This window comes from Pipra filicauda, unplaced genomic scaffold, assembly GCF_003945595.2.
Source record: "Pipra filicauda isolate LSUMZ 115617 unplaced genomic scaffold, ASM394559v2 scaffold3_size10097308_pilon, whole genome shotgun sequence".
Classification (NCBI taxonomy): Eukaryota; Metazoa; Chordata; class Aves; order Passeriformes; family Pipridae; genus Pipra; species Pipra filicauda.
Window position 1 is genome coordinate 5,861,782 of NW_024104532.1, and position 27,593 is coordinate 5,889,374.

Sequence of the window (27,593 nt, forward strand, 5' to 3'; positions counted from 1 at the left end):
CATCCGTCAGACAGAGCAGCCAGAGCAGTCAATCCCTGTTTAGAGTGCCAGGCACAGGAAGCTCTGTCTGGATCGGGTCTGGCACATGCTGCTCCCCCCCAGCAGGACTGTGCCAGCTCCTGGTGCAAGGGCTCCCTTTGGCCCCTCGGTTGGTGCAGGACATCCCATCCCATCTGTGCTGCAGGGCCACGCAGCCGCGGCAAGCCCAGGCTTGAACCCCGCCATGGTGGGTGCCCTGGACTCAGCCAGCACAGCCGGGGAGCAGAACAGGTTGAGCGACTTCAGGCTGTGGGAGGAATAATCCTCCTTGGTTGATTCAGCGAGCTGAGGCAGCCAAACCGGGCGAGGACGACACCGCAGAGCGCCCCACGGCCCCGCCAGGTACCCCCGGAGAGTGGCTGCGCCTGGAGGACTTTTTATAGAACTGCTGTCAAAACGAGCACGGAGCGAGCTAAATTGGGACTATCTGGCAGCCGAGGCGGCGTGTAGGTGTGCGAGGGATGTGAGCAGCGAGTGGTGGCGAACAGCCGGAGCCGAGCATAAACAGGTCCGGTCTGATGTTTATCGGGGACTCTCATCTCCTGAGCTGGTGAATTTTTTACCGCCGTGTCAGTTCTGATGTGCAGAGCAGGAGCTCTGCAGCCAGCCCTGTGCACAGTGTCAGGGGAGCGTGCCCGGCCTGCTGCAGCTCCCCATCCCAGCTCCGGGATCTTCTGCCCGGGGAGCACGACCTGGGGCTCCTGCCCCCGGCACCACCCCAGACCCGTCCCCTCGCACCAACTGAGTCACAAGTGACTCATTTCAAACTGGGATGCGAGCGCAGCGTGTGAGTTTGCAGATTGGCTGGTGAGGAACAGCTCTGCGATGTAGGTGGCTGCGTTACACACTCCAGCAGTGGAGCTCTGCTCCGCGCTCCCTCCTCCCTCTCCCTCCGAGCAGGATAGCTGCTGGAGCCCAGGATCTGGTTCTTGCAGGCACAGGGAGGCATCTCAGCCAGCTCCAGTGGATGTGGGGTGTGGATGGCTCCAGCTCCGCTCCTGACGGAGTTCTGCACTGAAGATGGATGACTTGGCTCTCCTTGACCTGTTGGAGTGTCCTGTGTGCTTTGAAAAGCTCGACGCCACGGCAAAGGTGCTGCCGTGCCAGCACACCTTCTGCAAGCCCTGTCTGCAAAGGATCCTGAAATCCCAGAAGGAGCTACGGTGCCCTGAGTGCAGGACCCTCGTCCTGTGCAGCATCGAGCAGCTCCCCTCCAACCTGCTCCTCATTCGCCTCCTGGATGGAGTCAGGTGTGGACAAAACATCACCAGGTTTGGCTCGATCCAGAGGTCAGGGGTCCTGTCCTCCCCTGCCTCCATCAGGAGAATCCCCAGGGGGCTGCAGCTGCACCAGCACCGGCTGGCAACGAATCCCAGGATCCACATGGAAGGGGTAAGGAAGGTTGATATTCTTTACTCTGTGAGCATAGAAAGGTTCCTGCTGCGTGCCCAGAGCCAGGAACCTTCCCTGTTAGCAGCACTGCAGAGTGCTTGAAGTGAGAGAGAGCGTTTTGTTTGTAAATCTGGCTGCTGTTTCCGTGTGATATTTGACTGTTTCAAGTTCGTTGCAGCAGGAATTGAATTGACTCCCAGGCTGAGACAAAGCCAGACTGCCTTTCTCCTTACAAAAACTTCCCAGCAGCTGTTTTCCCACAGAGTTTTCAGGTGCTTCCTGGCTTTTGAGGGCATTTCAGGCACTTTGACTTTTGGGCAATACACTGCTTTTGACTGATAGCAATTAAGTCAGTAATTGCAGAGCTGTAACTGTTAGTGGTGGAGAAAGTATTTCACATCACTGCTCCTCAGTTTCCCCTGCATTGGAAAGGAAGGAGCCTGCCCAATGATGCTGCTGATCCTGCCAAAGTACTGGGAGGTTCACTAGTTAAAAATACTAAATTTGACGCACTCACTGACTGTACCTAGGGATGAGTTACTAGGCTAATTTTAAAATTCAAAGTTCTTTCTGTCATTTTCTTTAACAGTACAAAAGCTTTTCTTGAATAATGAGGATGTGATGTTAGACCTGTTAAAGGAGCTTGGCTTAGATGGAATTTGGGCTAGAGACTTGTGGCTTCACCTTTCCTACATTATATTCCTGGACTTCCATTTCTCCCACCTGAACTATTCTTTTGTACAATGTCTCTACAAACGTTTTCATGGCACATAAAATCTCGGCTGAAAGGGCTGTTGCATCCCAGAGCATTGGGCAGAACTGCAGAGCTGTAAATGTCTGGCAGGCACAGGACAGGTGTCCTCCCCTGCGTTGCATTGTCCTCCCGGGGTCCTGGAGCCGTGCACACGTGCAGGTGTTGCTGGGGGAGGCCCTGTGTCCTGTGGCCATGAGCTGGCATGCTTGTCCCAGGAAATCTCTGTGGCACCAATAAGGGTCTTGGATGGATCACACACCAAAACCAGGCATCCCTGCAGAGCTCCTCTCTCAGGTGTTCCCACTGGACCACGTGGCAGTGCAGCCCTGAGCCACGGGCTCCGGGTCCCTTCCCAGGAGCGCTGCCTGGACACATCACAGCCAGGGGTAGGGGGGTAGGGGTGGGTGGGCAACATGGCCCATCCCGGAACGTTCTGCTGCAGCACTGGGAGGTGCCTGGGGGCCAGGTGGGAGGGCAGAGTGGGTCCTTGGGCTGCCGACAGATGGTCCCCATGTGGGGACCCTGCTCTGTCCACATGGACACTGCTCTGACCGTGGGGACCCTGCTCCATCCGCAGGGCTGTGACAGCAGCGACACCCTTGCTGGGAGCCACCAGCTCTCCAGGGAAGCTGCAGGAGCTGCTTGTGCCGTTCGTGTGAGTTACGAACCATCCAACGGTGACAGGTTTCAGTCACTGCTATCCCAGGCTGACATTCCAGCTGTCAAGGAGGTTATAGTTTTTCCAACTGGACTCCCCTGGATAAAAAAGCACAGGTAGTCTCCTCTGGTTTTCTTTTCCCTCACTCATTTCATGTTTCTTTTACTGGTTCTCAGGGCAGGTAGGTACTTACTGCTGATACATAATGTCAACATCCATCAGTCTGCAGCTTCCACAAGTTTTCAAGACCAGTTTTAGGACCAAACTCCTGGGAATCAGCAGAGACAGCGAGTGGTGGGGTAGCAGTGGCTGCAGCTGGCTCCCTGGCACTCTGAGCTCCTGTGCCTCTCTGGGAAGGGACATAAAACACATTACACTGAAATGCTCTTAGACTTAATTAGTTACTTAATTATAAAACACTTTGTAATCCTCAGTTGCAAGGTGAAGAATGCAATGTATTAGTCACCTTTTGGTTTTGGTGGTTTTAAATACCTGCATTCAGGACCAGCCGTTATTTGGGTGCTCCAGTGGGATTTGGAGCCTCCCCTGTGCTGGCACCTGGTCACAGCAGGGACACGTTTGCCTGTGAAGTGCAAAGACGAGACACTGATGAGGGTGACTTGCTATCACCCTACACCATGGAGTGCTTGAGTTCCAGGGTATTCACCTGAAGGAATCTGGATAAGCAGAGGCCTCCAGATGATGTGAACTTCAGAGTAGATGCTTTTTGTCAGGAATCACAGTGAGAGCAGCTACTGTGCAGTCCTGCTCATCCCACCACAGTGCTCTCCCGGGTACTCGGAATTGCAGTGTCCGTGTTCTACTGCAGTGGAAGGTCATATGCTCCCCAAAAACAGACTGCCCTGATCTGCAAGGGCTGTTAATTACCCCTAATGCTATCCAAACCTTGTGCTACAGAGCAAACACAATTGACATGCCCCATGTTGTACTGCAGCCAGAGCTGCCATCCAACACGGGATATGGGCTGGGGTTTGTTTTTACCAAGGCTGTTCTATAAATAAACTTCCTTTACTCCCTGGAGCTGAGAAAATCACAAGTTTGATCAAAGTTTCTCTCTCAGCAGAGATGTTTCCTTGCCAGCTCTTTGCTCTTCATCCCCATAAGCATCCATGAAGGCAAAAAGTAATATAAATCCCTCCTCACCCAGCAAGCCAAGAGCTCCTCTCACTCTGAGCAGGAAGAGTGAGCAGGCCCCCGCAGGGCTGCTGGATTAGCACAAACACAGCACTCTGTTTTTAGCCAGGAATTTCCCAGAGCCAGTTGTTAAAATACAGGGAATTTTCTAATTACAGCCCATCCCAAGCTATTTATTTGCTGGCATTTAAATCCCTTTTGAATCCACTTCCTATGAGCTACCGTGGGGTGGGCACGTGCTGGGTTTGTGCACGTGGGCCCGGCCGTGCATATCCACAGCCAGGCTGTGCCAGATCCTGCACAGCCTCCATGGAGCAGCCACTCCAGCAGTGCAGCCCTGAGCACCTGGCACTGCCCTAAGCCCCCAGCACCACCCCGCAGCTGCTCCCAGCACCTCAGGCCAGGCCTTCAGATCTTTAACATCAATGCAGAGAGGACAAGACTTTGGATTTTCAGGATCTTCACGTAATAAACTGTCTGGAATTTAAGAATAAAAGGATCTGCTGGGAGGTATATGCGTAAATAAGCCACGCCGAAGCCTTTGAACTCTTAGGAACCGCCCCTGGCATGTGCCAGGTGTGGTTAAGGCTTGTACTGAAGCTCCTCCTCAGCCGGCTGCAGCCCCGCTGCGAGCTGAGCGCGGCTCTGCCGCTGGCGAGCAAGCAGACCGTGTGTGCTGAGGTGTGCAGGAACCACTTCTGATGGGGTGGATGACCCAACTGCACCCTGCACACGGCAAAACTCCGTCCAGGCCACTAAACAGCTACTTGGGCGCTGAACTTTGTCATGCAACAAACATGGGACAGTGAGCTAGAGGAGAAAAATTCCGAGTATGACAGCTTGCCTTGGGAAAACACAGACCACGCAGATTTAACTGTGACTTGGGCTATTTTATCTTTGCATGAACTGAGTGCTTAACACCCCCCTCCAGCATTTCATGGGAGATAGACAGATAACACCTCTATTGGGATAAAAATACTCTGCACTCCAACGTCCCACCTTCACACGGACGTCTATAGATAGTGCCTGCATCTTGGTATTTTCTTCTCCTCCGGAATCATCTCCAGCTCCTTTCTAGATTTGACAGACAGCACTTGGATTGTTGGAGCTTCTTGAAGTCTTCTTCAAAGCAACCTCCATATTTGCACCCACCAGAGGCAAACACATTTCCTGGCCCACTCACTGAGCCAACCCCCCTCCTCACCCTCCCAGAACCCCCAGCAGTTCTCATGCAGTCATGGCAATGACCTCAAAACGTGTCACATCCCCTTGAGCTGGACAGCCACTGCAGGGACCTCACAAACTCGGGGATGCTGTCCAGGCCCAGCTCTGCCTGAAGTGGTGGTGCTGGCTCCTTTCATACCAGAGACAGGGAGCATCCTCTTGCCCCACAGCTGCTGGGGGTGGCAGGTGTGCACCATGGGGCCCCTCAGCTGGACACGGAGACACTTCATTTGCCTACAAAATTCTGTGTGGCCTTGTGGCCTTTCTGGAGAAAGGGCTTGTCCCAACTCTCCTCCACCATCACTGTTGCCTCATTCTAGCAGAATGAGCAGCTGTTCCTGCAGTTCTGGTGGCACCTTGTGCAGGACACTGGTGTGTGCCTTTTGTCCCTTTGCATGTAGTTTTAGTACTTTTATCTACTGCAAAGAGAGTGGGGTCACCTCAATATAGACTGATGGACAACCCACCCCCCAAAAACTGTGTGTGCAACAGTCCGGGCGTGGGGCACTCCTGGGTGGTACCAGAGGTGGTGGAAAGCCAAAGGACCTCCATGGCCAACAGCAGGAGCCAGTTTCCCTGGTTTTACAAAATTAGGTACCAAGCTGCAAACACATAAAAGTGTTTTAATTTGTTTCCAAGGCAATGAGTCAGGCTCAGATGGCGAGTCAGGAATAGCACAGCAGGGCTGGCTCCTCTGCGAGCTCACCTGCACAGTGCCGTGGTCAGCCAGGAGCCTCAAAGTCTGAGTCCTCCTTTTCTCACAGCTTCCCTGATGGTCACTGACTACTGTCACTGGGACCATGGAGTCGGTCACTGGCCTGAGTTTGTCATTTTCCCTCTGGACAGAAGGGAGAGGAGGAGGCAGATTCCCGTGCAGCTCTGCAGTGTGCCAGGGCTGGATGTAGCAGGTGTCCTGACAGAGGTGAGGGCCCTCCCTGCTGCCAGCACTGTCTTGGCTTGCAGAATGCCTGGGCCCGGTGCCCATGGGCAGAGGTGGCTGTGCTGCCCAGGGCTGGCAGTGCTGGCTGAGGAGCCACATCAGCACTCCCCTTCCCGGCACAGGGAGGGCACTGAACTGGCAGGGAGAGGACTCGGGAGCAGCAGGAGGAGGAGGGAGAGGGATGCAGGTTTCCTCCCTGCACAGTAAACAGCCACTTCTGAGAACGGCGGTGCTGAGGCAGAGCATCAAGACTGGGCACGCCGAGGGCTGACACAGTTTGTTTTCCGTGCAGCTTAAACCCATGACACACAACTTAACCACTGCCCGGGACTGCTGACGGCAGCAGAGACACATCTGATACGGCAGCAGCGAGGGAAGAGGCGTGAAAGGGTTTCATGCAGACACTGCAGCTCGAACACGCTGGCCCCAGTCCCCAGCATCCCCTTGCCGTGCCCTGCCCGTGTCCCCTCCTTCCTCTCACAGACCCGTCCCTGCTCCCTCTGCAGCTCCGCCGGCATCCAGGAGCAAAGCCCTGCTCAGGTCCAGCTCCTGCCCTGTGTGCACCTGGGCACTCCTCCTGCCCACCTGAATCTCTCCAGTGTTTCACACAGGCAAAGCAAAGCCTGATCCAGCCCTGGCCTCCTGAGCAGTATGGGGATGTCACTGACACGTGGCCGGGCATTCCCCATGGGGTTGTACACTGGCCACGGTACCTCAGCATCCCTCAGCCGCTCCATCAGAGAAGCTGCTCTGTGTTTTCTTTAATCATTTTCCTCATTTTTCATGTCACCTTTGCATTAAAAAGCCAGAACTACAATAGGCCACTTTCAGAAGTGACATGAACCTCTATCATCAGGGCATCACAGGGGTGTGAGTTAGCAAAGGGGTAAGTGCTCCCAGTCCCTCTACCATCACCCCTGCAGCTGGAGCAGCACAAAACCACCTAAATCCATACAATTCACATCTTCAGCATCCCCCCATGATGGCCAGTCAGCTCAGGGGCAGATGGCCACCACTGTTAGCCATGGCCTCGTCTTCCAGCAGGCACAGGAGGGAATTAGGAAGATCTGGTGAGCTCCAGGGCTGACGTAAGCAGGAGGGACTGGCTTTGTTCTCTCTGCTGCACACAGTCTGCATGTGCTTGGAAGATGGGAACAATCCTCCTCGGGGGAGAAATAATGCAGAAACCACCCAACTGTCTGAATCCTCAGAATATAATTATATGAAGAGATTGAAATGACAAGTTCACTTTTGAAGGTTTTGTTCTCTGTGACAAGGCTGAAGTTATCTCCTCTGCGAAACGCAGAAAAACAGAATTGTAATGGCAATTAATTTACATTCAAATAGCTCTTTTCATCCACCTGGATCCTGCAGAGCCCTGAACTTTGCTAGCTGAGCACACAGAACAGGGAATGGGACTCATTCATCCCATGGAGACGCAGGCAGTCAGTGGCAGGAGCCGAGGTGGCTCTCGGGAATCAGAACGAACAGAGATGTTATTGATCATCTCTGTGAAGAGCCAGCGTGTCCGTTTCCTTTGGCATCAGCGTGTGGATAACACCCATCTCCATACGTTCAGTGTGTAAGTCACAGCCCATCAGGAGTGTGGCCTGGGTTGTGCCCTCAGATCTGTCCTGGAGTCACTGGTTGCCTCCAGGTGAGACATTTGTGCTGCCTGATTTTTGCTGACATTTGTGCTGACGGGTCTCCTGCGGGAGGCCCTTGGGAAGAACAAGGGAACAAGTATGACCTCCCTTTTCTCTGGCTTTTCGGCATCACCCAGATCTGGATCAGTCCCTGGGGATTTACTGCAGAGACATTCCTCTGGAGGGGGAGGAGAGAGCAGGCCTGGGGCAGCGGGCTGCCTTCAAGTGCCTTCAAGGGGCAGGATGGAGCAGAGCAAGGAGCCACTCCAGGGCATTCCCTTCACGTGGTTAGGAAAATCAGAGCTGGGGAAACACCGAGGTGCAGGTCCAAGCCTGTCTGAGGCCATTCCTGATCCATCTGCCAGCAGCATCCCCAGACCCATGGGTCTGCCCCCACAGCTGGATCAGTAGGGTGCCCACCGAGGTTTGAGGGGTTGGGTCCAATTCTGCGTCAGCCACGGCAGTAAATCAGAAGGAAGCACCCCTGGACATCCGTAGCAATGAGCTGTTCCAAGGATTCACATGCCCCTCATCCTACATGTCCATCCGCACAGTCAGGGAAGGTGGTGAAGTCAGAGCATCTGGGACACAGAAGGATCCCATCCAACGTCTCCAGCTGTATCTCACCGAGCTGTGCTTGGAAGTGGGTGCAGGAGTGAATGGATCCCAGAGCAGGGACATTCATGGCCTTAGCCTGGAGTATCCAAAGTATCCTCAAGTATCCATTCATGGCCTTAGCCTGGAGTATCCAAACTGTGGCTCAGTCTCCTCCAGCAGAGCCGGTGTCACCATGGGGCCATGGGGTAGTTTTAAAGGGAGTTGCCTGGGACAAGGTTTACAGGTGTTCCCAGCTTCCATCAGCAGCCTCTCCTCTTCTCTGAGCTCCTGGCTTTGCTCCTGGTGACTCCCTCCCCAGCCAGCCTTACATGCTGCTTCTCCTTCTCCTTTTTGTCAATTCCCATGCTCTGAGTACAGGGTCTTACATGAATCCCCTCCTGCCAATCACAAGGAGTTATAACCAGCTCTTTTCAGATCATTACAGAGTTCATTTCTCCACAAGAAAGAGAAGCCCTGAGTTGCTTCCTCACACACGTACGTATTTTTAATCTGCTGCTTTGTTTTGTGCGGAGGGAGACTCAGGCATTGGATGGCTGCCCTGGCACAGCCTGCTGCCAAATGCCAAAAATAGCGAAAAAAATAAAATCTTTTCTCCCTTATTGGCCTCAAATCCACTGAGAATGGGGGAAAAGCATTGAGGTGCATCTGCCATGACCATCCCTGCTGGTGGAGTGGCCAAGGAGAGAAAAGCATCTCACCCAGAGACAGTGCTGCCGTGGGGGGGTTCTGGTTCCACACCTGGTGTTACCTGCTGCATTCTCTCCCTGGGGCTCGGCCTGAAGTACCTCCTGTGCCTGGCAGGGACAGGGTCCTGTCCCACTCAGATGTGATGGAGGAAAAAACAGAGGGGAAAAACCAGAAAAAATGAGGCAGCGTTGAAAAAAGTTACAACCACCCACAAAATGGGTTTCTTATCTCTAGTTTCTCCCTCTCTGCTACTGGGCAGCAAAACTACACAAATTATCAGAAACCTTCAGCTGAGTTTTCCACAGAGCTGCTCCCACTGTTTTCCCAGAGAGATATTCAGACAGACACCAAACCCACACTAGGGACCAGCCAGCCTCTGCAATATTTGGCTGAGCATTTTGCTGCCACTACCACCCTGCTAAATTGAAATGCTGCCTTGGATTAACAAAAAGCAACTGGACATGCTAATGGGAGAAAACTCCACAAAACTCCCTCCTGCCCCTGCACCCAGGACCATGTCCTGGCCCAGGAAAGCCTCTCCCTCTGCCCTCAGCCCGGGGCGAGCCACCTCCAGGCACTCCTTGTCTTTATCGCCAGGTTAATTAGTACCTCAGTTTCTGCTTTGCAATTAACCTACTTTAAACAAGGCAAAACAGATGCCTTGGAGAGGATCTGGGACACCCAGGAGTGGACAGAAACCAGCCCAAGCTGAGACAGGGATCAGATCAGATCAGATCTGCGGCCACAGGAGAGCGATGGGCCGTGGGGGTTCTGCTGCCCAACCCCAGCGCCAGCGTTGTGGCTGCCACAGGGTGGGTCTGGTGTTCCTCTTTGTCTTTCCTGCTTCCTATGAACATATTAAAAACCAGTGACCCAGGTGCACATCTTTCTGAAATCTTCAGCTTGCAGCTTTATTTTGTGATGGGCCTGTACAGTAAAAACCACATTAGTTGCTCCCTGTGGGTAGATAAAGGCTTGGTTTATATCCTAAATAAAGTTGGGAAATCACTGGGATATTTTTGGTTCAGTATATGAACAGCCAAACAAAATTAAAAAAAAAAAATTAAAATAGCAAAAATTATAGACTTTGAAAAAATCTGACTTGGGCTGGGAGATGTGAAAGGGCACAAAAGTGGGAGGAAAGAGTGAAAGAGGAGGTGAAGAACTGAAGGTTGTGAGTGTGCTTAGAGGAAAAAAGAGCCCATCCATCCAACCATCCAGCCATCCATCCAAGTCCTGTCAGCCAGCCACAGGACACAAACACACCTCTCCCACCTGGTTTTCGGTTATTTATCCCAGTCTGCCCTCCTGTCTCATCCTTTTGCTTACTGAAGAAAGAATATTCCAGGCTCTGAGCACCCCGTTGTTGGCTCCCTGTTCCCACTTAGCACCAGGCATGCATTTCATTGCAGAGTTTCTCTTATTTTTAATATATTTCCATAACTCGTTCTTGCGGCCTTTAATGTTTTGCTGTATCTTGCCATTCCCTCGCATCCCGGACGCTGGTGCTGCTCCTTCCCAAGCCCTGTTCTCACACTTTGCAGGAGCCCTGTTTGTTTTCTGGTCGCTCCTGAGGCAAACCCAAGGTCTGTGCTCCTAATCCTTGTGTAACACCAGCAAGTCTGTCCCTGAGTGGTTCTGAAGGAGAACTGCCCACCCATGTCTTCTATCGCCGGGATCTGTTTTTCTCATGGGAAAGCACGTACGTCCAGGAGTGTGTTTGCAGGGAGTTTCCATGGCCCTGGCACGGATACAGTCCCTGTTTTCCATAGGAGCTCAGATCTGATGGAGAACAATGCTGGCCTGAGCCTCACTTTCCCCACTCAGTGTCACTGAGCCGAGCACATGTGTTTACTATGAACACAAATTAACAGGCAAGATGAGTTAATTAGAACTAAACATTAAACTAATTGCTTCCCCTTTCAAAGGCTTTGAAGTAAAAGCAGTACATGAAATTTTTCTCTTCTTGATTCCTTTTTTCTACCAAGCATCAGTGTTTGGGAATGCTGGAAGATGTCTTCTTCCCAAAACCTAAACAATTTCCATGGGAAATTTGACCTTTTCCACACTTCAGGAAACTAATGTTGAATTTCTCTCTTCCACCTTCCTGACCTCTCAAAAGTGGCTGAGGGGGAGGGAGCTCTACAGGAGTCCTACCTGAGCGTTGGGCACTGACACAGGTGGGTTTGGGGAAATCTACAGTAAAAGACTGGAAAAGCCAGAAAGTGTCACTGATACAGAAGTGCCATCTCCTGTGAGATCGGTGGGATGGGGTGACTATGGCTTGAAGAAACTGCAGGCCAGGGCCCTACTCAGCAGGCCACAGCACTTGGCAGCCTCTAAAGAAAGGAGAAGGACAATCCAGACCTGTAGAGACCAGCACAGAAGCTGCTGAAAAGCCTCTTGTCCCTGTCCAGGCACCAGCAACTCTGGTTAAAACTTATCAAGGCTCTAGAGCTGGGGACAATCCTGGTTTCCCCTTTTCTCAGCACAGAGCTCACACATATCTGTGCCACCAGCTCAGAGGCTCAGTATTTGTGTTATCCCTTAAGACTGAAGACTGCACTGTGCCAGGGACCCATCGCTGCAGGGTGGATGGGAGCTCCAGAGTGGTCTGGTACAGGCAGGGCTCAGCACAGCAGCTGTTTTAGAGGAACTTTGTAATTTTATTTTGATGAGTAGAAATGGTAAAGTTCTCTCATCTTCTGGTTTTGGTGTATCTCCTCTTTCTCATATTACACTGCAGCAACGATAACATTCAGCCACCCCTTACTGTAACCCTGGTAAAGGCTGAAGTAACACCACAGTCCCAGGTGTTAAAGGGTGAGAGAACTATGTGAGAGCAGAACCTGCACTCACCTTGCTCTGCTCTGTTCTCCTTGCAGGTGACAGCCACCAGGTCAGTTGGATGATGGCTGCGAGCTCCAGCCCTTCTAAAATAGAAATACTTGGGTCATTAAAATAGACATTGTTAGGAGGAGACCTCATAGCAGGCACTCAGATCCCATGGGAAGACTAGTTTAAGGCCTTAACTGTTTCTTAATATTCTTAAACAAGTCCAGCCTGCTTTTCATCTTGATACAAACTTAGCATAAGTATTTGGGAGCTTGTCTTCATTAGTAAAACCCATCAAGAAAGGATGTGGGTAGTTAATCCCAACAGATGCATGCTTAAGCCTTAGACCTCTACATTTTTTTCCCAGTAATTACGAATGCTTTTGGGGAATTCTGTCTGTGTCAGATGAACTGCAGGGGCTGTTTCTCTCCCCCCAGGTGCCACGAGCCAGGGCCCTGTACACCTACCGTGGGCACAACCCCGGGGAGCTGCGGTTCAACAAGGGGGACATCATCGTGCTGCTCCGGCAGCTGGACGAGAACTGGTACCTGGGGGAGGTCAACGGGATCAGTGGCGTTTTCCCAGCCAGCTCTGTGCAAGTCATCAAGCACCTGCCCCTGCCCCAGCCCCTCGGCAGGGCCCTCTACAACCTCGACCTGCGGAGCCGGGACAAGGCGGAAAACAAGGACAGCCTGACCTTCCATAAGGTACCACCCGCGGCACCGGGACACAGCTCCCCTGCAGTGCACGGTGCTCTGCCACTCCCCAGATCCTTGGGAGCTCCTTTGGGGTATCAGGACGGTTCCGAAGTCCCCTCAGACACTGCTGCCAGCAGTTAAACACCCCCCAATGCCCCACAGGCACACAGAGGAACAAGGGGTACCCAGAGAGGGAGGCAGGTGCCCCCCAGTTCAGCCAGGGCCAGCTCAGTGCATCGCAGGCGGCATTCCCAGTGCTCCCAGTGCTGCAGCTCTGGAGGCCATCCAGCCACTCCGCTCCCTGACAGAATTTTTTTAGCACTGGTCTAGACATTAATTGTGTTGTGCAGCTTAGCTTGAGATGCAGAGTGTAAATGGCACCAGCACCAATTCCTAGAAATAAAATTAATACTTGTAATGCCCATAATTACAGCAAGCTCTGCTTTGTGGCTGTTCTATAGGAGGACATGAGCAAAACACCTTATTTGAAGCTCTAATAGATTTTGTAAAATGTCTTTTCATTTAATGAAATCATTTTAGCTTCAGTAATGACTTATTTAAGTCTGGCGTTAACAGACACAAGTTAGTCAGGGACACATAGACCCACCAAGGAATTAGAAATTAATCCTGGAGAAGGCAAAGGTAGGGCTGCTGGTGAGAGACACGAGGCTTCTCTTGGCTCTGACACGCAGTTTGTGCCCCCTTTTTTCGCATCTCCTGGTATTTGGAGAGGCAGAAGAATGTTTCCAGTTCAGGCTAGAGCTTGATCACAGAGAGAAATGACAGGATGGCCATGGCACACATGTACATACGCACACACTGTGGGCTTTAAACTTAGTTTGGAGAGGGAAAATGTGGAAACAACTCCTGCTGTAAAATGACAAAGCCTGGGAGCCATGTGCACCTCTCCTGCCTCAGTCCCCTGTCCATCCCTGGCGTCGAGCACGTTGCCTCCCACGAGTGGGTGAGAATCTCCAAGTTTTGCAATTCGTCAATGTCAGCAGTAAATCATGATTAATTCCTCTGGCACCCATCGTGGTGAAAAACACTGTCACCACATGCCCTTTGCTATTAACACCCTGATCAGCAGTTTCCAAGAAATACTGTGTGAATGCTGCCCATATGCAAACTCGGGGCTTGCCTCTCCCTCATTAACCCCAATGCTTAACAAGCCAGGATTTTTTCAGTGGAAGCAGCATCAGGCCATGAATGTTCAGGCTGAGGGAGATGGAATTGAGTGGATCTAATGCTGCTGGGAAAGTCACCACCAGTGATGGCCTCTCTGAGCCTGTGCCCTGCCTTCAGCTGCAGGGCTTGGGTGTCCTGCTGCAAGATGCACCCATGTGTGCCAACATAGATGGGGAAAGGGAGATGTATCTAAATGTCCCTTCTAATTCAGAGTTAGAGTTATTAAGCACTGTGAAAGAACCAGTCAGCTCTCCCTGCACCTCTACCAGCCAAAGCCTTGGACAAGGAACGTATCAGGGGGAGCACTGAACCTCAATAAACCCTTGTCTCAGCAACAAGTTTTTTAAACGAATTTAATTTTGCTGTCAGCTTCACATCAGGAATTTTACACCTAGGATTTGTCACTGATGATAGATGAGGAAAATGACTGAGCCCCAACGTTTTAAAGATCACCTGTAACGTCACCTGAACCCTGCCTGCAGCTCTGCTGCCAGAATGGAAAGGGGAAACAGAGCAGTCCGGGGGCTGTGCCAGGTGTAACTTCTGAAACCACATCACGTCTCCCTTTGTCTCCCCCAGCCAAACACCACCGCCCGGCAGCTCCTGCAGACCTCCAAAACCCACTGGTCCCCTCAGTTTAAAAGCGCGTCCCTGCGAACGGTGTCTCCCAAGGCGAAGGGCGCGGATTCGCCGGCTTTCCCCAAGGTGCCCGACTCCAGGAGGAAGAGCCTGCGGCAGTTCTCCATCACCACAGCCCTCAACACCCTCAACCGGATGGTCCACGCGCCTGCCGAGCGCCCAGCCCTGGAGATCAGCTCCCCTGTGCTCATCAGCTCCAGCAACCCCACCGTGGCCACCCAGAACAGCGAGAAAGCCGAGTTCCCCTACAGCACCCCTGTCCAGGTAAGGCAGTGGCAATGCCAGTCTGCATCCTAAAGCTGGGACTATCCTGATCTGGGGACTGAGACATAAACATAGACCAACCTTTTGGACTGTATCCACTCTTTATTTTAGAAGGCAGAAGAGTCTCATTCCTTCTTCCCGCTCTGACTAAAGATCTGAGTCCAGAATCTTCACAGATCATCTGAAACGGGAGAAAAAGGGGTTGCTTTAGATTTATGTGACATCTTTCATAATCAAGGCTCTTCCAACATTTTAGAAAGCAATCACTCAGCCCCTGGCAGTTCACATCTGGACAATAACACCCAGCAGGCATTCTGTACTGAGCACCAGCCTGCAAAGAGCCAGCATGTGAGATCCTGGGTTGTGGAAGGGAAATGAAGCCTTACAGAGTTCCATAACTCAATTGAAACAGTATCATGTCTCACACCCCCAATGGAATCTTACCCAAAATGTTTGAACTACTGCCAACAGCAGAAGCAAGAAAGGGAACATTTACGGTTCGGCCTTAGAAGGGTTGGGATTTCCTTGTTTCCAAGCTGCAGTGTTGCTCCCAGAGGTCTGCGGCGGGGAGGGGGGGATCTGTGCTGTTCCTGAGGCTGCACAGGATGCAGCTTTCTCTTTCCACCTCTGGATTTGGCCTGCAATGACTGAGCTGCAAAGCTGAGATTCCTTTGCAAGTTCAGGTGGGCACTGTGAGGGTACCTGAGAGGACGAGGGGACAGGAGGCTGCACCCGGGCACAGCCAGCGACAGCGCACGGCTGGAGAAGCGAAGCGGGAGATGCTGCGCTGGGAGGTTGTCGGGCTCTCCACAGCACCACCTGCCTGCCTGGCACTCCCACCACCACCGAGCGGTCGGACTCCTTTCAGCCCATAAAAGGGAATAACCGGCACTGCCCCAGCCTTCCTCCTCCAGCTCTTCCTTCCCCTTGGCGGTGCCAAGCCGGGCTCAGACGGAGCCAGAACCAGTTTGCAGGGCTGTGGCCGCCGTGTCTGTGCATGTGCCTGTTGCGCAAGCGGCTGCGGGGTGAGGGCAGCGGGGCGCCCGCCCGCTCCACCACGGGAATCTCTTCCTAGTCACAACTGAGCTTATTCCCTGGACCTGGCGCTCCCTGGGCCAGGGAACGTCTGTCTGGGAGCTGCTGCTCCCCTTTGCCGCTCGGTGAAGGGAGCTGATAGACCCCACAGCTGCCCTTCGCTTTTCTGTGCACTGAATGATGTGGAACCTGCAGGACCCAACATCCAGCAGAGCACTGAGAGCTCCCATGGCCCCCTGATGAGATGAGGAAAGCCTCCCTCCCCACAAGGCAGTGCATGGACACTCTCGGCAGGGACTTGCCTGTGTCAGCAGTGCTGGGAATCACGATGATGACACACTAGAACGGGAGATGGAGTAAGAGAGGGATTTCAGGAGAGGCAGGGAGTTAAACCCTTTGTACTTACAAGGGCTCGCAAGGTACTTGCAGGAGATCAGCAAAAGCGAATGCTGAAACCAGTTATACATGGCTAGAAAATATTTCATCCAGTCTTTTTTCCTCTCTGTTGCAAACCCAAAGGCAGCTTTGAGGAGGCTAAAGGACAGCTGCTCCCAGGCAGAGGGGAACACAGAGATGAAAAACGTGGGACTTTCCAGCCAAAAGAGGACACTTCAACACAGTTCCATCAGGAATACCCATAAAAGGCTGTAATTTTTCTCCAATGCAGGAAAAACAAACTCTGAATCCCAAAATTTCAAACGTTTTGATTATGATAATTATTAAAGTAGAATTATAGTTTCCAATCCACTTTATGAACACAACTGGTCTGACCCTGCCTGGACTAGCAAATGAGGAATGCAGAGATGTTTTGAAGCTGACCTGCCACTCCAGGTCCGAGACAGAAGCTGGAATTGCTGGGGTGTTTTAATTAACTTAATTTACTGGAGAGCACCAGAGCTGGTGAGTCACTTTTCTTTTTCTCTAGGTCCTTGCCTAGCCAGTGCTCCAGCACCACGTTACAGATTTGACCACTAGAAATTAGATTTGAAATGAACACGAGATTAAAGCCCCAGTTTGCATCATTATAGAGCCTGTGGTCATTGCTGGAGAGCACGACAGGCAGCCACATCCCAGCCCAGAGATGTTCCACTGCTCTGAGCTTCCCGGGACATTGCTGCCGCCACCCTGCCTTGCTGGGAGCTCTGTTCCTCCTGACAGCAGCCACACTCCTGCCACCACACAGCACAGCACAGTTGTGGCACAGCTTGGCACAGCCACAGCACAGTCATGGCACAGCCATGGCCCAGCACAGACACGCCAGCACCATGGCTGTCACCTTCCAGCGTGCACAGCGATGGATTCCAAACGGGAATGAGCTGTTGCCGGCAGCAGTTCACCCCAGGGCACGTTTTGTGCTGCAGAAGGGACAGCTCAGCAGAAGAGCATCCCAAGGATGCCAGGCTGCCCACTGCCATCCTTCCTCCACACAGCAGCGTCTCCTGTGTGGAGAGGCTGGAGCAGCAGCGAGTGCTCCCTCATCGCCCCCACCCCGAGGGGCTGCTGTGCTGCCAGCACCACTGGCAACCAGAAGAGCAAAGGCAGAAGCCAAAGGGACGAGTTGGAGTGGCCCTGGTTGGCACAGACCCACAGGTTCAGTAGCTGGGACCTTCCTGGGCTCCCTGCACAGCCCAGTGAGCACAAGGAACACAAAACCAAACTCAGAAAAAGAATGGAAACAGCCCACAGGCAGGTTCTGGTTTGGGGGTGCTCTCCAGACCCTCAGCAGGATGCCAGGTAGAGGACCCCCAACAGCTCACACCTCACCTCAGAGACCACCTCAGTGTGGGGGTGTCACCCAAACTTCAAGACAAGGGGGGACAGGGCATGGGAACAGCCCAGCACACTGCCCATGGCCTCACCAGCATGACAGGGACCCTTGGCAGGTGACAGCAGCTCTGGCACAGCACGTGTGAGGTACAGTTACCTCAGTAACACAAACGGGACTGCAGTTCCTACCTGGAACACCAAAGATCCTATGAGAGCCCAGAGAGGACATTATGGTGGCTGGTACCACTCTGCAGATGCAGAATGACAGTGGGGAAAGGCCCACCCCAGCCACACACAACCCTGAGCGAGGGGTCTCTGCCCATGTGGCCGACGGCTGCTCCCTGCCCGCCCTGCACACAGACCTGTGGGGCTGCTGGGACACCACAGACGTGGTAAATGGCTTTAATCATAGTCATTAAAGATCACTGGGGCAAGGACTGTATTACTTTAGGGTTCAATACTTCCAGCTGGAGCTAAATAAACAAGTGAAATGGCAGTGATCACACCAGTCCTCACCTGGCAGATGCAATGGTCTCCTCCTGGTTCAAAGCCTGGGCTTGAAATGCCATTTTCCCAAACACCTTTTAGTTCCTGAAGCAGCACCAGAGACCATGAACGGATCAAAGGCACTCGTCTTGCTCAGAGCCAAGCAAAGAGGGATGAGAGAATACCAAATGCAAGGAGAGGGGAAGGAGGGTCTCCCCTCTCAAGTGGATCTCCCATCTATGGGATTACCAATAGATACGGGTTTAGGGCTTACCCATGACTCTTGGAAGTCACGGCTGTTGGGTTAAGGCTATCCTGTTCCATCACTGCTTCCAGAGCCTCCCCCCACCCCAGCTTTTCTGCCCCAACAGGCTCTGTTCTTAAAGGATGGGGTGAGCACCATCAGTCCAACCGAGCTGTGCCTTGGCAAGTGTCTTCATGTGGAAGGACCATGAATCAAGCAGCTGAGGGAGCTGGGGGGGGCTCACCCTGGGGAAAAGGAGTCCTTATTACTCTCTACAACTGCCTGAAAGGAGGTTGTAGCCAGGTGGGGATTGGGCTCTTCTGTCAGGCAAATAGTGACAGCACAAGAGGAAATGGCCTCAAGCTGTCCCCAGGAGGGTTCAGGTTGGACATCAGGAGGAATTTTTTCACTGAAAGGGTTGTGAGGCATTGGAATGGCCTGCCCAGGGAGGTGGTGGATTCACCATCCCTGAAGGTGTTCAAGAAATGACTGGATGTGTCATTCAGTGCTCTGGTCTGGTTGACAAGGTAGGGATCAGTCAGAGGTTGGACTCGATGATCTTGGAGGTCTTTTCTAACCCCAGTGATTCTGGGATTCTTTATCTTCCTCTCACTGCCTGGTCTTTTTTTAAGTCAAATGCTGCAAACTTCTATTTCTTGAAACGTCTTTGATGATTTCTTTGAAGGTTGGGTGAAGCCAGTCAGATGTTTTTAGTTGCTCCTCCAGTGTCTTAAAAGAAGCCGATAACCAGATTAATACCTTGTTTTCTTTGATTTTTTTCTCCCATAGGTCAGCACCTCTTACTACCCTGCACCAGGACCTCTGGGGCCCTCAGAAGCCATCATCACCCTTCCCCACCTGCAGCACCACGTGCCAGCTTACCTGTACGTAAGGAAGCTGAAATACTTCTGGGGGAAGGGGGTTGTAGTTCCCTGTACCTTCTCCCTCAGCTTGCTCCTGCCAGCCAGGAGGTGCAGGCAGACTGGAGCACAGCTCAGATCCAAATGCAGATCCACCTAGGAACATACCTGGCTGGTCTTAGCAGGGGGTGGCAGAGACCTGTTGTCACATCTGAGTTGTTCTATTCCCAGCAGGCAAACCATCCCTGCCTCTTACTCCTTCACTGCAGTATTTATGGACAAACAGTTCTGCCTGTTTGTCAACAATACACTTTAAATTTTTTTAAGAGTGAAGAAACTAATCACTCCTCAAGTACCTCTAGTTATTTATTTTAAAACCTTCATGGCCATTGGTGTTTTGAACGATCCAATTTTTGAAAACTTTCCCAGAGTTAAAATTTGTGGACAACACGCTGTGATGATTTGTTTTCCTCAAGACAAGATTTACCAGCCTGGCGCTGTAGTAATGGACCTAAAATAAAAACAGCATCACAACACACTGTTTACCCAGCACTCAGCACCCACAGTGCCAAGCCAGGCTGTGGGAACATTGGTGCCCACAAGCAGCACCCACAGCTCGGGCACCTACACACACCATCGTAGGTCAGCCAAGATTCCTGCACACACTTAATGCCAAGGACAGGAAAACTCCTAAGACATTAAAATAATTTGCAGAATGAGGAAGGTATTAGAGGGTCCCACCAGCTGCCTGGTTTGCAGCTCCTTTCCAACCCTGCAGTATCAGACCAGCACCTGCAGGCCCTGCCTTTGAGGTGGCTCCTGTACAGCAATGAGCCACTGCAGAATGAGAACACCCTGACCCACCTGGGCTGTGCCAGTCCCCAGGGGAGCAGCCCCTCACACAGACTGGCCCTGCAGGTTCTGGGATAGCCCCTTACTGTCCAGACAACTAGTCTGTTGTTTCTATTTTGTAAATAACACCCAGTAATTGCTGTATCTGGCTGTAACTCATTGATACTTGGGAGCAGATCACATTCCCTTTGAAAAAAAACAACAGTGCAATTAAGTGTGTTACACTGGAGACAAAATAAAGTTCTTTAAAGAACAAATAGGAGACAGTTTTGAAATATACACTATCTTCTTCTACTGCTGTTACACATGGGTCAGTCAGACCCCAGAGCTCCAGGATGCTCCAGCCACCCTGCACGGGGGCAGTTCTGCATTCCCTTACGTCCTCTTTCCCCAGGTGTGTGGCTCTCCACTCCTATGTGCCTCATGGACCAGATGAGCTGGAGCTGCAGAAGGGAGAAGGGGTCCGTGTCTTTGGGAAGGACCATGATGGCTGGTTAAGAGGAATGTCTCTCGTCACGGGCAGAGTCGGCGTCTTCCCCAGCAACTATGTGGCTCCCCTCTTCAGGTCTGCTTTTTCTTACATGAAACAAAAACACTTGGAGAGGGAAGAGGGTGGTCCCTCACCAGGCAGGATGGCACCCAGCAGCTCTCACCCTTCTTTTCCTTTTCCAACAGGAAATCTAGTCTCACCGACTCAAAAATGCCTTCTCTGTACACTTCATGGACACTGTCGACCTCCTCGCTCTCCTCCCAAGGGAGCATCTCCGAAAATGGCCCGAGGCAAAGCAGAGCCCTGAAGCCGGTGCTGCTGCCCATCCCTATCCCCTCTCCGGGGAGGAGCACGGTGGGACCGGCACCGCTGCGGCGTGGCCGCGGCAGCGCCAGGAAGAGTAAGTGATTGGGGGGGCTCCGGGAGGGAGAGCGGACACATTTCCCCAAAACCACACCAGCTGCTGCGGTTCGTGGCTCCACACCCCTGCTTGGCCCCACTCTGGCTGCTTCGGGAGTTCCAGGGTGTTTGCCTCACCCTGGAAAAACTCCTTGCAAAGGTTTATGCAGAGCTCAGTGGTTATATCCTTTCCAAGGAGGCTGCAAGATTTATCGTCAGCCCATGCACACTGTTTTAAAATACATTTCCAGGAGTGTGTGAGGAACCAAGTGGTGCATTCCTAGCACTGGCAGTATTGCTGGAGGCAGGCAGTGCCCTGGCAGGGGACACTGTCTGTGGTTTTAGACTCGAAATTGGTCGAATTGCTGCCTGCTAGTCCCGGTGCCTGGGGGAGGGCACGTGGCAATCCCTGGGAGCTACGGCCCCACAGCATCCTGTGAACATGGCTGTTCGTGCAGGGCTGTGACCACTGCTCACTCTGCCCCTTTGCTCTCTCTGTGTCATTTTGGATTTCTGCTGACTTTCTTTATCCATCGCTCCTTGCTCCCCAGATGGATCCCTGCAGAGGCCGGGGCAAGCAGGGACCCCCGTGCAGATCACGGGCTCCCTCAGGCGTCCTTCCGCGGCTGCGGGGCGACCTCAGCAGTTCCAGATTTACCCACACATCGGCTCCCCGTCACACAGCGTCCCTCCTGGAGCCGGCATGGATGAAGCAACGAGGCCAAACTTCTCCCACGAGGCTTCACCGGCGCTTGTGGTCAGGGGAGGGGAGAGTCGAACCCCCTCCGTGTGCAGCTCAGTGATCCTGGATGTCAAAGACCCTCCAGTGAAGAGTGAGGCAGCTCCAAAGCCGCCTGCGTCAGCCCCGCCGTCCATCCTGGTGAAACCAGAGACCTGCCGCAACAGCGCCGAGAAGGTACAGCCAGTGCTTCCTCGTGCTCCAGAGGGTCCCCCCCTCCCCTTGGAACCAGCAGTGTCAGCCAATACTGACCAGGGCCAAATCCCCCGAGGGCTTTGCTCCATCCTCACCAGGTTTTCTTCCAGTAGAAATCACTGGGATTGGCACCTGCATTCAGAAATCAGGTATCTGTGTTGCTGACACTGCCATCCAGATTAAGCCCTACAGGAAGGCAGGGGCTTTGTCCCTGTCACCAAGTTCAGTCACAAGCAAATATTGAGACCTTTCTGAGGTCTTAAATCAGAAAAGAATCCTATCAAAGTCTCCAAGAGTTTGGGAGGGAATGGGGAAATGCCACAGACCTGGTGTCAGGTCTTGTGTCAGGCAGAGCTTTGCAGAGCTGCCCCATCTCCCTCACGTCGGTTGGGCTGAGCTATTTGGAATGGGAATTTCTTTCCCCTCTGGCAGCCAGAGAGAAATTTCATAAAAGTGAAATCATTTTGTAAATTGCACTAGTGAAGCTTCCTCTTCCCATGATACCCAAAGAGGTGCCCAAATCACTCCACAAGCCCAGGCAGCCTCAGAGCTCCCAGGCAGTACAGCATCAGCTGAGAGAACCCGCAGGTCTCTTGAGGGCAGGACAGGCTGCCCACCCTCCCGGTGCAGTGCTTCCTCCTGCTCCTTCCCTCCCGATAACTCAGTCGATGGCTCTCAGGACTGACTCTCCTTGGTCTCCAGTAGCCACCAGCACTCCCGTGCTGGTCCCTGGGTCTCCCTTCCACCTGCCATCGGCTGCACATTCCCCTGGGCTTCTCCGCAGGCATCCAGTGCCCCAGGAAGGATCCAGCCGCCCCCTCGGCACATCCCCCTTGGTTCTGCAGGGCTGGGCACAGAGGGGCGGCGGGCGGGGGGGCTGCTGTTCTCACCTGACCCTGGTCCTCTTCTCGCTGCAGCAAGTGAAGACGGTGCGGTTCCAGAACCACAGCCCTCCGCCGCCCAAGCGGCACAGCCTGCAGCCCTCGCCGCGCCTGCAGCGCGCCAGGACGGAGCCCGAGGTGCTGCTGCCCGAAGCCGGCCTGGGCCCCGAGCTGCTGGTGCTCTACTCGCCCCGGCTCGGCTCCAGCCCCCTGCACCCCCGCCGGGCACTGCACCCCAAGGCGCTGTCGCTGGACCTGTCGGGGCAGCTGACCTTCCCCGTCAAGAAGAGCTACAGCAGCATCTCTGCAAACTGACCGGGTAACCCCCGCCTGCCTCCTCCCCGCACCTGCTCCTCTCCCTCCCGCGCAGGACCCCGGACCCCGCACAGCCTCCACTGCTCCCCGTCTGCGCGAGGGGACGGTGCTCCCGTGTCCCCGCACCACCGGCACCCTCGGGACCTGAGAGCCTGAGGCCTCCAGAGCTGTGGGAGCCCCCGAGGGAGCCCCCCTGCCCCAGGGATGCCCAAGAGCCGGGAGATGGGGCTCGAGGACTGACGTTCCCCGGTGTCGCTGCCTGTACGGCACCGCAGGATCGGCGGGAGGGGAGGGAAGCCTGTGCGGGTATCAGAGAGAGTTACACTTGTTTTGATCTTCTCAGGGCTGCAGGAAGCCCACAGAAATCTAACAGCGGGTCATTACCTGCCTGTCTCAGGATAAAGAAACCATAAATCAGAGTCAATCAGCTCCTGGCTGACGATTTACGCTGCCTTTGGGGGGGGGGGGGGGGGGTGTCACTTAGATTTTTTGTTAGGGTAGTTGCTTGCTTGCCTTTCTCTTTGGTTTTAGCCCAGGAATTTTAACTCAGAACAGTCTAAAAGGTGATTTGGAGAGGAAAAAGACAATGGGAAGGGCTGTGCCATCACTGCAGTCACCCAAGCTCTGCAGTCAGGGCACTGAATCTTGCTTCTCCTCATTGCTTGGTTTCCCTCTGATCACCTCTGTCAGCTACCTCCTCCCCATGAGCTCCCTCCAACCCCTTCCCACTGCCCACTCACTGAGATGTGGCTGTTGTAAATATCTTAAGTGGGATTCATGGGTTTCACTCTACATTCAGGTGCATGAAACATCATCTATGTAACAGAAAGCAGAATTCAGCAGAATTCCCTGTGCCCCAGATCACCCTCTGCCATGGCAGCACCAGCTCCAGTTTCCAAGCATCTTCCTGTGAATCCCAGGAAAGCCAGCAGAATCAGAGAGTGGTGCTGGCTCACAGCTGTGCCTGCTCTTCAGAAAACCTCTGCACAACAGATTTTGGGTTTCGTACTTTGTTTCCATTGCTGGTTTATCCACCAGCAGTTCCCACCCCAGCTGCAGGCACCACCCACCACCTCTCCTGACAGTGGGAGCTGTGCTCCCTCCAAAACTGCCATGAAATCCCATCCTCAGTTACCTGCATACAGACCCAGGGAAGGAACTCCACTGGTCAATGGAAACTCTCTGAGGCCCTGGCATGGACCTCAGAGAAGGACAATTTCTCCTGGAACTAAGCGAAGGGAACGGATAAAATCAGTCACTGGGCCACAGCCCCTGGTCCTTCACTCTTCCAGACTTTCTCTGTGGAACAGGAAGCTGGGCCTGCCTGTGGGGATTTTCAGGGGCACAACAACCACCACGGCACAGATAAGTTCTCACCTTGTGCTCTCTGTCAGTATTTCAGCTCCTGCAGAAACACCCTGACAAGATGAAAACATGTCGTGCGCCCAGGTATAAAAGGTGGCACCAGCCACAAACAGGAAGGTGAGCACAACTCAGCAATGCCACCTCAGGGGAGACAAGCTGGTCCTCTGCCGAAGACTACTCTAATCCCTTTAAAGCTGAACCAGAAAGCAGCTGGCTCTATCACCGAGACACGTCCACGTATCCCAGGCATACTCAGAAATAAACAGAATTCCACTCGATATTGGTGCTTTGGTAAAAGAGCAGGCAGCTATTTTGGGATGGATGCCTGTGTTTCACACGCAGGATATTTCAGAGCTGTGATGCTATGGTGATAAGTGCCCTAAATATGTTCAATATATGTAGGGAGACAGAACTAAAAACAAGACGTACTTTAAAGCTAAAGGTCCTAATAAGCCTCTTGTCCCCACAGACAGCCCTGCCCACGGGTTTCATGCCACAGCCCACTGAGCAGAACTGCCAAGTTCTCCTCACCTCCTCCCCAGCAGCACCTCCTCCTCACCTCCTCCCCAGGAGGGAGCTCCTGGACTGTGTCACTTCACCAAGGAACATTCCAAGAAAGAGGGACAAGAACTCAGACCTCTTTCTTCCAAAAGCCCAGGCTAAAGCAGAGCCTGCTGAGCTAATCCAGAGCTAAACTGTCATGATCCCCAAGTGAGGCAGTGCCCAACAACTGGTCCTAATCCATGTGGAGAAACCAGTCACACTGGGAAAGGCATCAACTGTCAAGGAGCAATTCCCCAAGTGCTCTGGGCCAAAACCATCTGTTCTGAAAGAATCACCCCATCCCCCTTAACTCTGCAACCAGAATCACCACGCTGGGTTCCCGGCATATCAGCAAACTTCACATTTTTTGTTTCAGCTCTGGACTGCAACCTGAAGTACACTGCATCTTCCCTGAGGATCTGCTCCAAACTCTGGGCCTTCAGGCTGCTGTCATCCAAATTTTTTTTAATAGTGTAGCAAAGGAAAGGGAGGCATCACATGCTGGCAGGAGGGTGGCAGCTTCTCATGGAGGTGGGCAAGCTCTTCAAGGGTTTCTGTTCTTTATATATATATATTTAACTTCCCTTCTGCCTTCCCACCCTCCAGACTCTCTTCAGCCTGTTTCCTCAGTGAAGAGAGGTCAGACATCAGCATTGGGACCCTGTTTTGTCCTTCCCATATTGGCAGGAGGGCCCTCTTTCCCCCCTGGATGTCATTCCTCTGTGCTCCCAGTGGTACAGAGGGACCAGTCCCATCCCCAGCCCTGCAGACCCTCCAGGCCTGCAGCCTCCTGTGCTGCCACAGACCATCACAGGGAGCACAGAGCACCAAGGAAACAGCATAAGAAAGGCAAGATGTATTTCTATAATGAAAATACACCATTCTCTGCCAACCCAGACAGCCTGAGCCGGGCTCCAAACACCCCAAGCACCGTGTCCATCAGCACAGCTCAGGAATGGAGCTCTGGGAAAAGCATAAAGCAGCACACAGGGACAGAGGGACCATTAATGAACCTCTCCAACTTCTTCAATTGGGTTTATTTTCTATCTGCTCATTCCTTATGATTAGTTAATGAATTAGAGCCCAAATCAGATAATTCATCAGCTGCTTTAATTGCCTGCCCAGCCTGGCAGAACCCTGGGAGTGCTTTAGCACACAACCTGCCCCCGAGCCTGGGCTGCAGTCCTGCTTCCTGATAAATCATGAGCAGAGGCAGCAGAAGTAAGAAAACAAAGCATTCACTAATTCTCCCCACACCTTCCACGTGGAGAGGGCCTCCCTGCTCTGGGCACAAACACCTTGTCTCAGACACGGGAGGATGCAGAGGAGCCCCCTTTCCAGTCCATCCTGGGGCTGGAGTGTTGGGCCCAGAGGGGACTCACCCTCCACCTGCCACAGGAAAGGTGCCACAAGGATGATGTTAGTCTCAGGAGGGAATTCTGCAAGGAATTCTGCAGAACTGGACTGGCTGCAGCATCGCTGCACACCACTCTCCTGTTCACTCCCTGCCCAGCAGTTATTGCAGTTCATTTGTGCAACGATGTGTTTGAAGTGCAATCACAGCTCAAGACTTCAGGTTTTCAGGTTTCTTGTCATAAGCCTCAGTACCTGCCCCTTTTACAAAGTAACATTTCCAAATATTCGTGAAATCAGTGTTTAGAACCCCAAACTGTCCATGAAGTGATGGGGACTTACCACTGAGGTCCATGGGAGCTCCACAGGCTGATCCCTTCATACCTGTTCCCAGTGGGAAGCAATGATGGATCAGAGACCGCAGTGTCAGGCTGGTGAGGACTGCAGGGGTAACAAAAGGAGAAAAAGATCTATTTATACCGAAGTTCCAACCAAAATATGTTTTAAAGGCAGAAGGGGTCAACAAAAGGAGCTTCCCTGATCCCCTGTGTGACCAAGCAGGGAATTTCACTGAGTTCTTTCTGCACTGAGCCCAGGGAATGCTCCAATGAAATGTTACAACCAGGTGACTATCAGTGAGAAAACAGAAATTACTATTTTTACATGTATAACTTAGAAATAGTAGGATATATAACCTTTGCTTAGTTGGTGATGGGTAGAAGGAATAAATACATTTAGTTTATTGTTCAGAAACACTTGTATAAATTCAGGGATGCTGAATACTTTTTCCATGAAGTTCATTTTTTAAAAAGATTTTTTTCAACTTAAGGTACTATTTGGGAGAAAAGTCAATAAACAAGAAAATATTAGTTTCCTGTTTTGTATTAATCCTCAAGCTATTTATTTTGTATTTCTGTAACGAAAAGCAAAGGTTTAAAGATATTTTAAGTTTTGAGAAGTTTATTCATCTAAGTTTATAGCACTAATGTTTACCTCTGTAGCCTGTAGGTAATTAAATTAATTGGGGCCAACTGGGTTATGGCCCCTCATGCACTGGAAGCCGTGGCAGCTGCAGTGAGTGGCAGCATGAGGGCACTGCCAGCACAGTTGGGCCACTTGGGGGGAACTGGGGGAGGGCATCAGGGGGACACTGGGAGAAACAGGGCGGGGAACTGGGGGAAACACGGGGCTTGGGAAAGCTTTGGGCACCCGCTGCGTGAGGCTCACGAGCCCATGGGGGCTGCTGTGACACCATTAAAACTTTTTGCATGAAAAAAAAAAAACCATGAATGTTTATTTTCACTTTCTTATTTCAGGTTTCACACCCTCGGG

General features: G+C 52.5%; 1 protein-coding gene across 1 annotated transcript; it reads left to right on the forward strand.

Annotated features, from left to right (window-relative positions):
• Positions 1 to 887: 887 nt before the first annotated feature.
• On the forward strand, positions 888 to 27,377 carry SH3RF2 (SH3 domain containing ring finger 2). The gene is made up of 8 exons (XM_027718597.2): positions 888 to 1,431; positions 12,386 to 12,655; positions 14,414 to 14,737; positions 19,059 to 19,153; positions 20,376 to 20,546; positions 20,657 to 20,871; positions 21,422 to 21,786; positions 22,722 to 27,377. The coding sequence occupies exons 1-8, from the start codon at positions 1,060 to 1,062 to the stop codon at positions 22,998 to 23,000; spliced, it is 2,091 nt and encodes a 696-aa protein (XP_027574398.1). The 5' UTR covers positions 888 to 1,059; the 3' UTR covers positions 23,001 to 27,377.
• Positions 27,378 to 27,593: the final 216 nt, after the last annotated feature.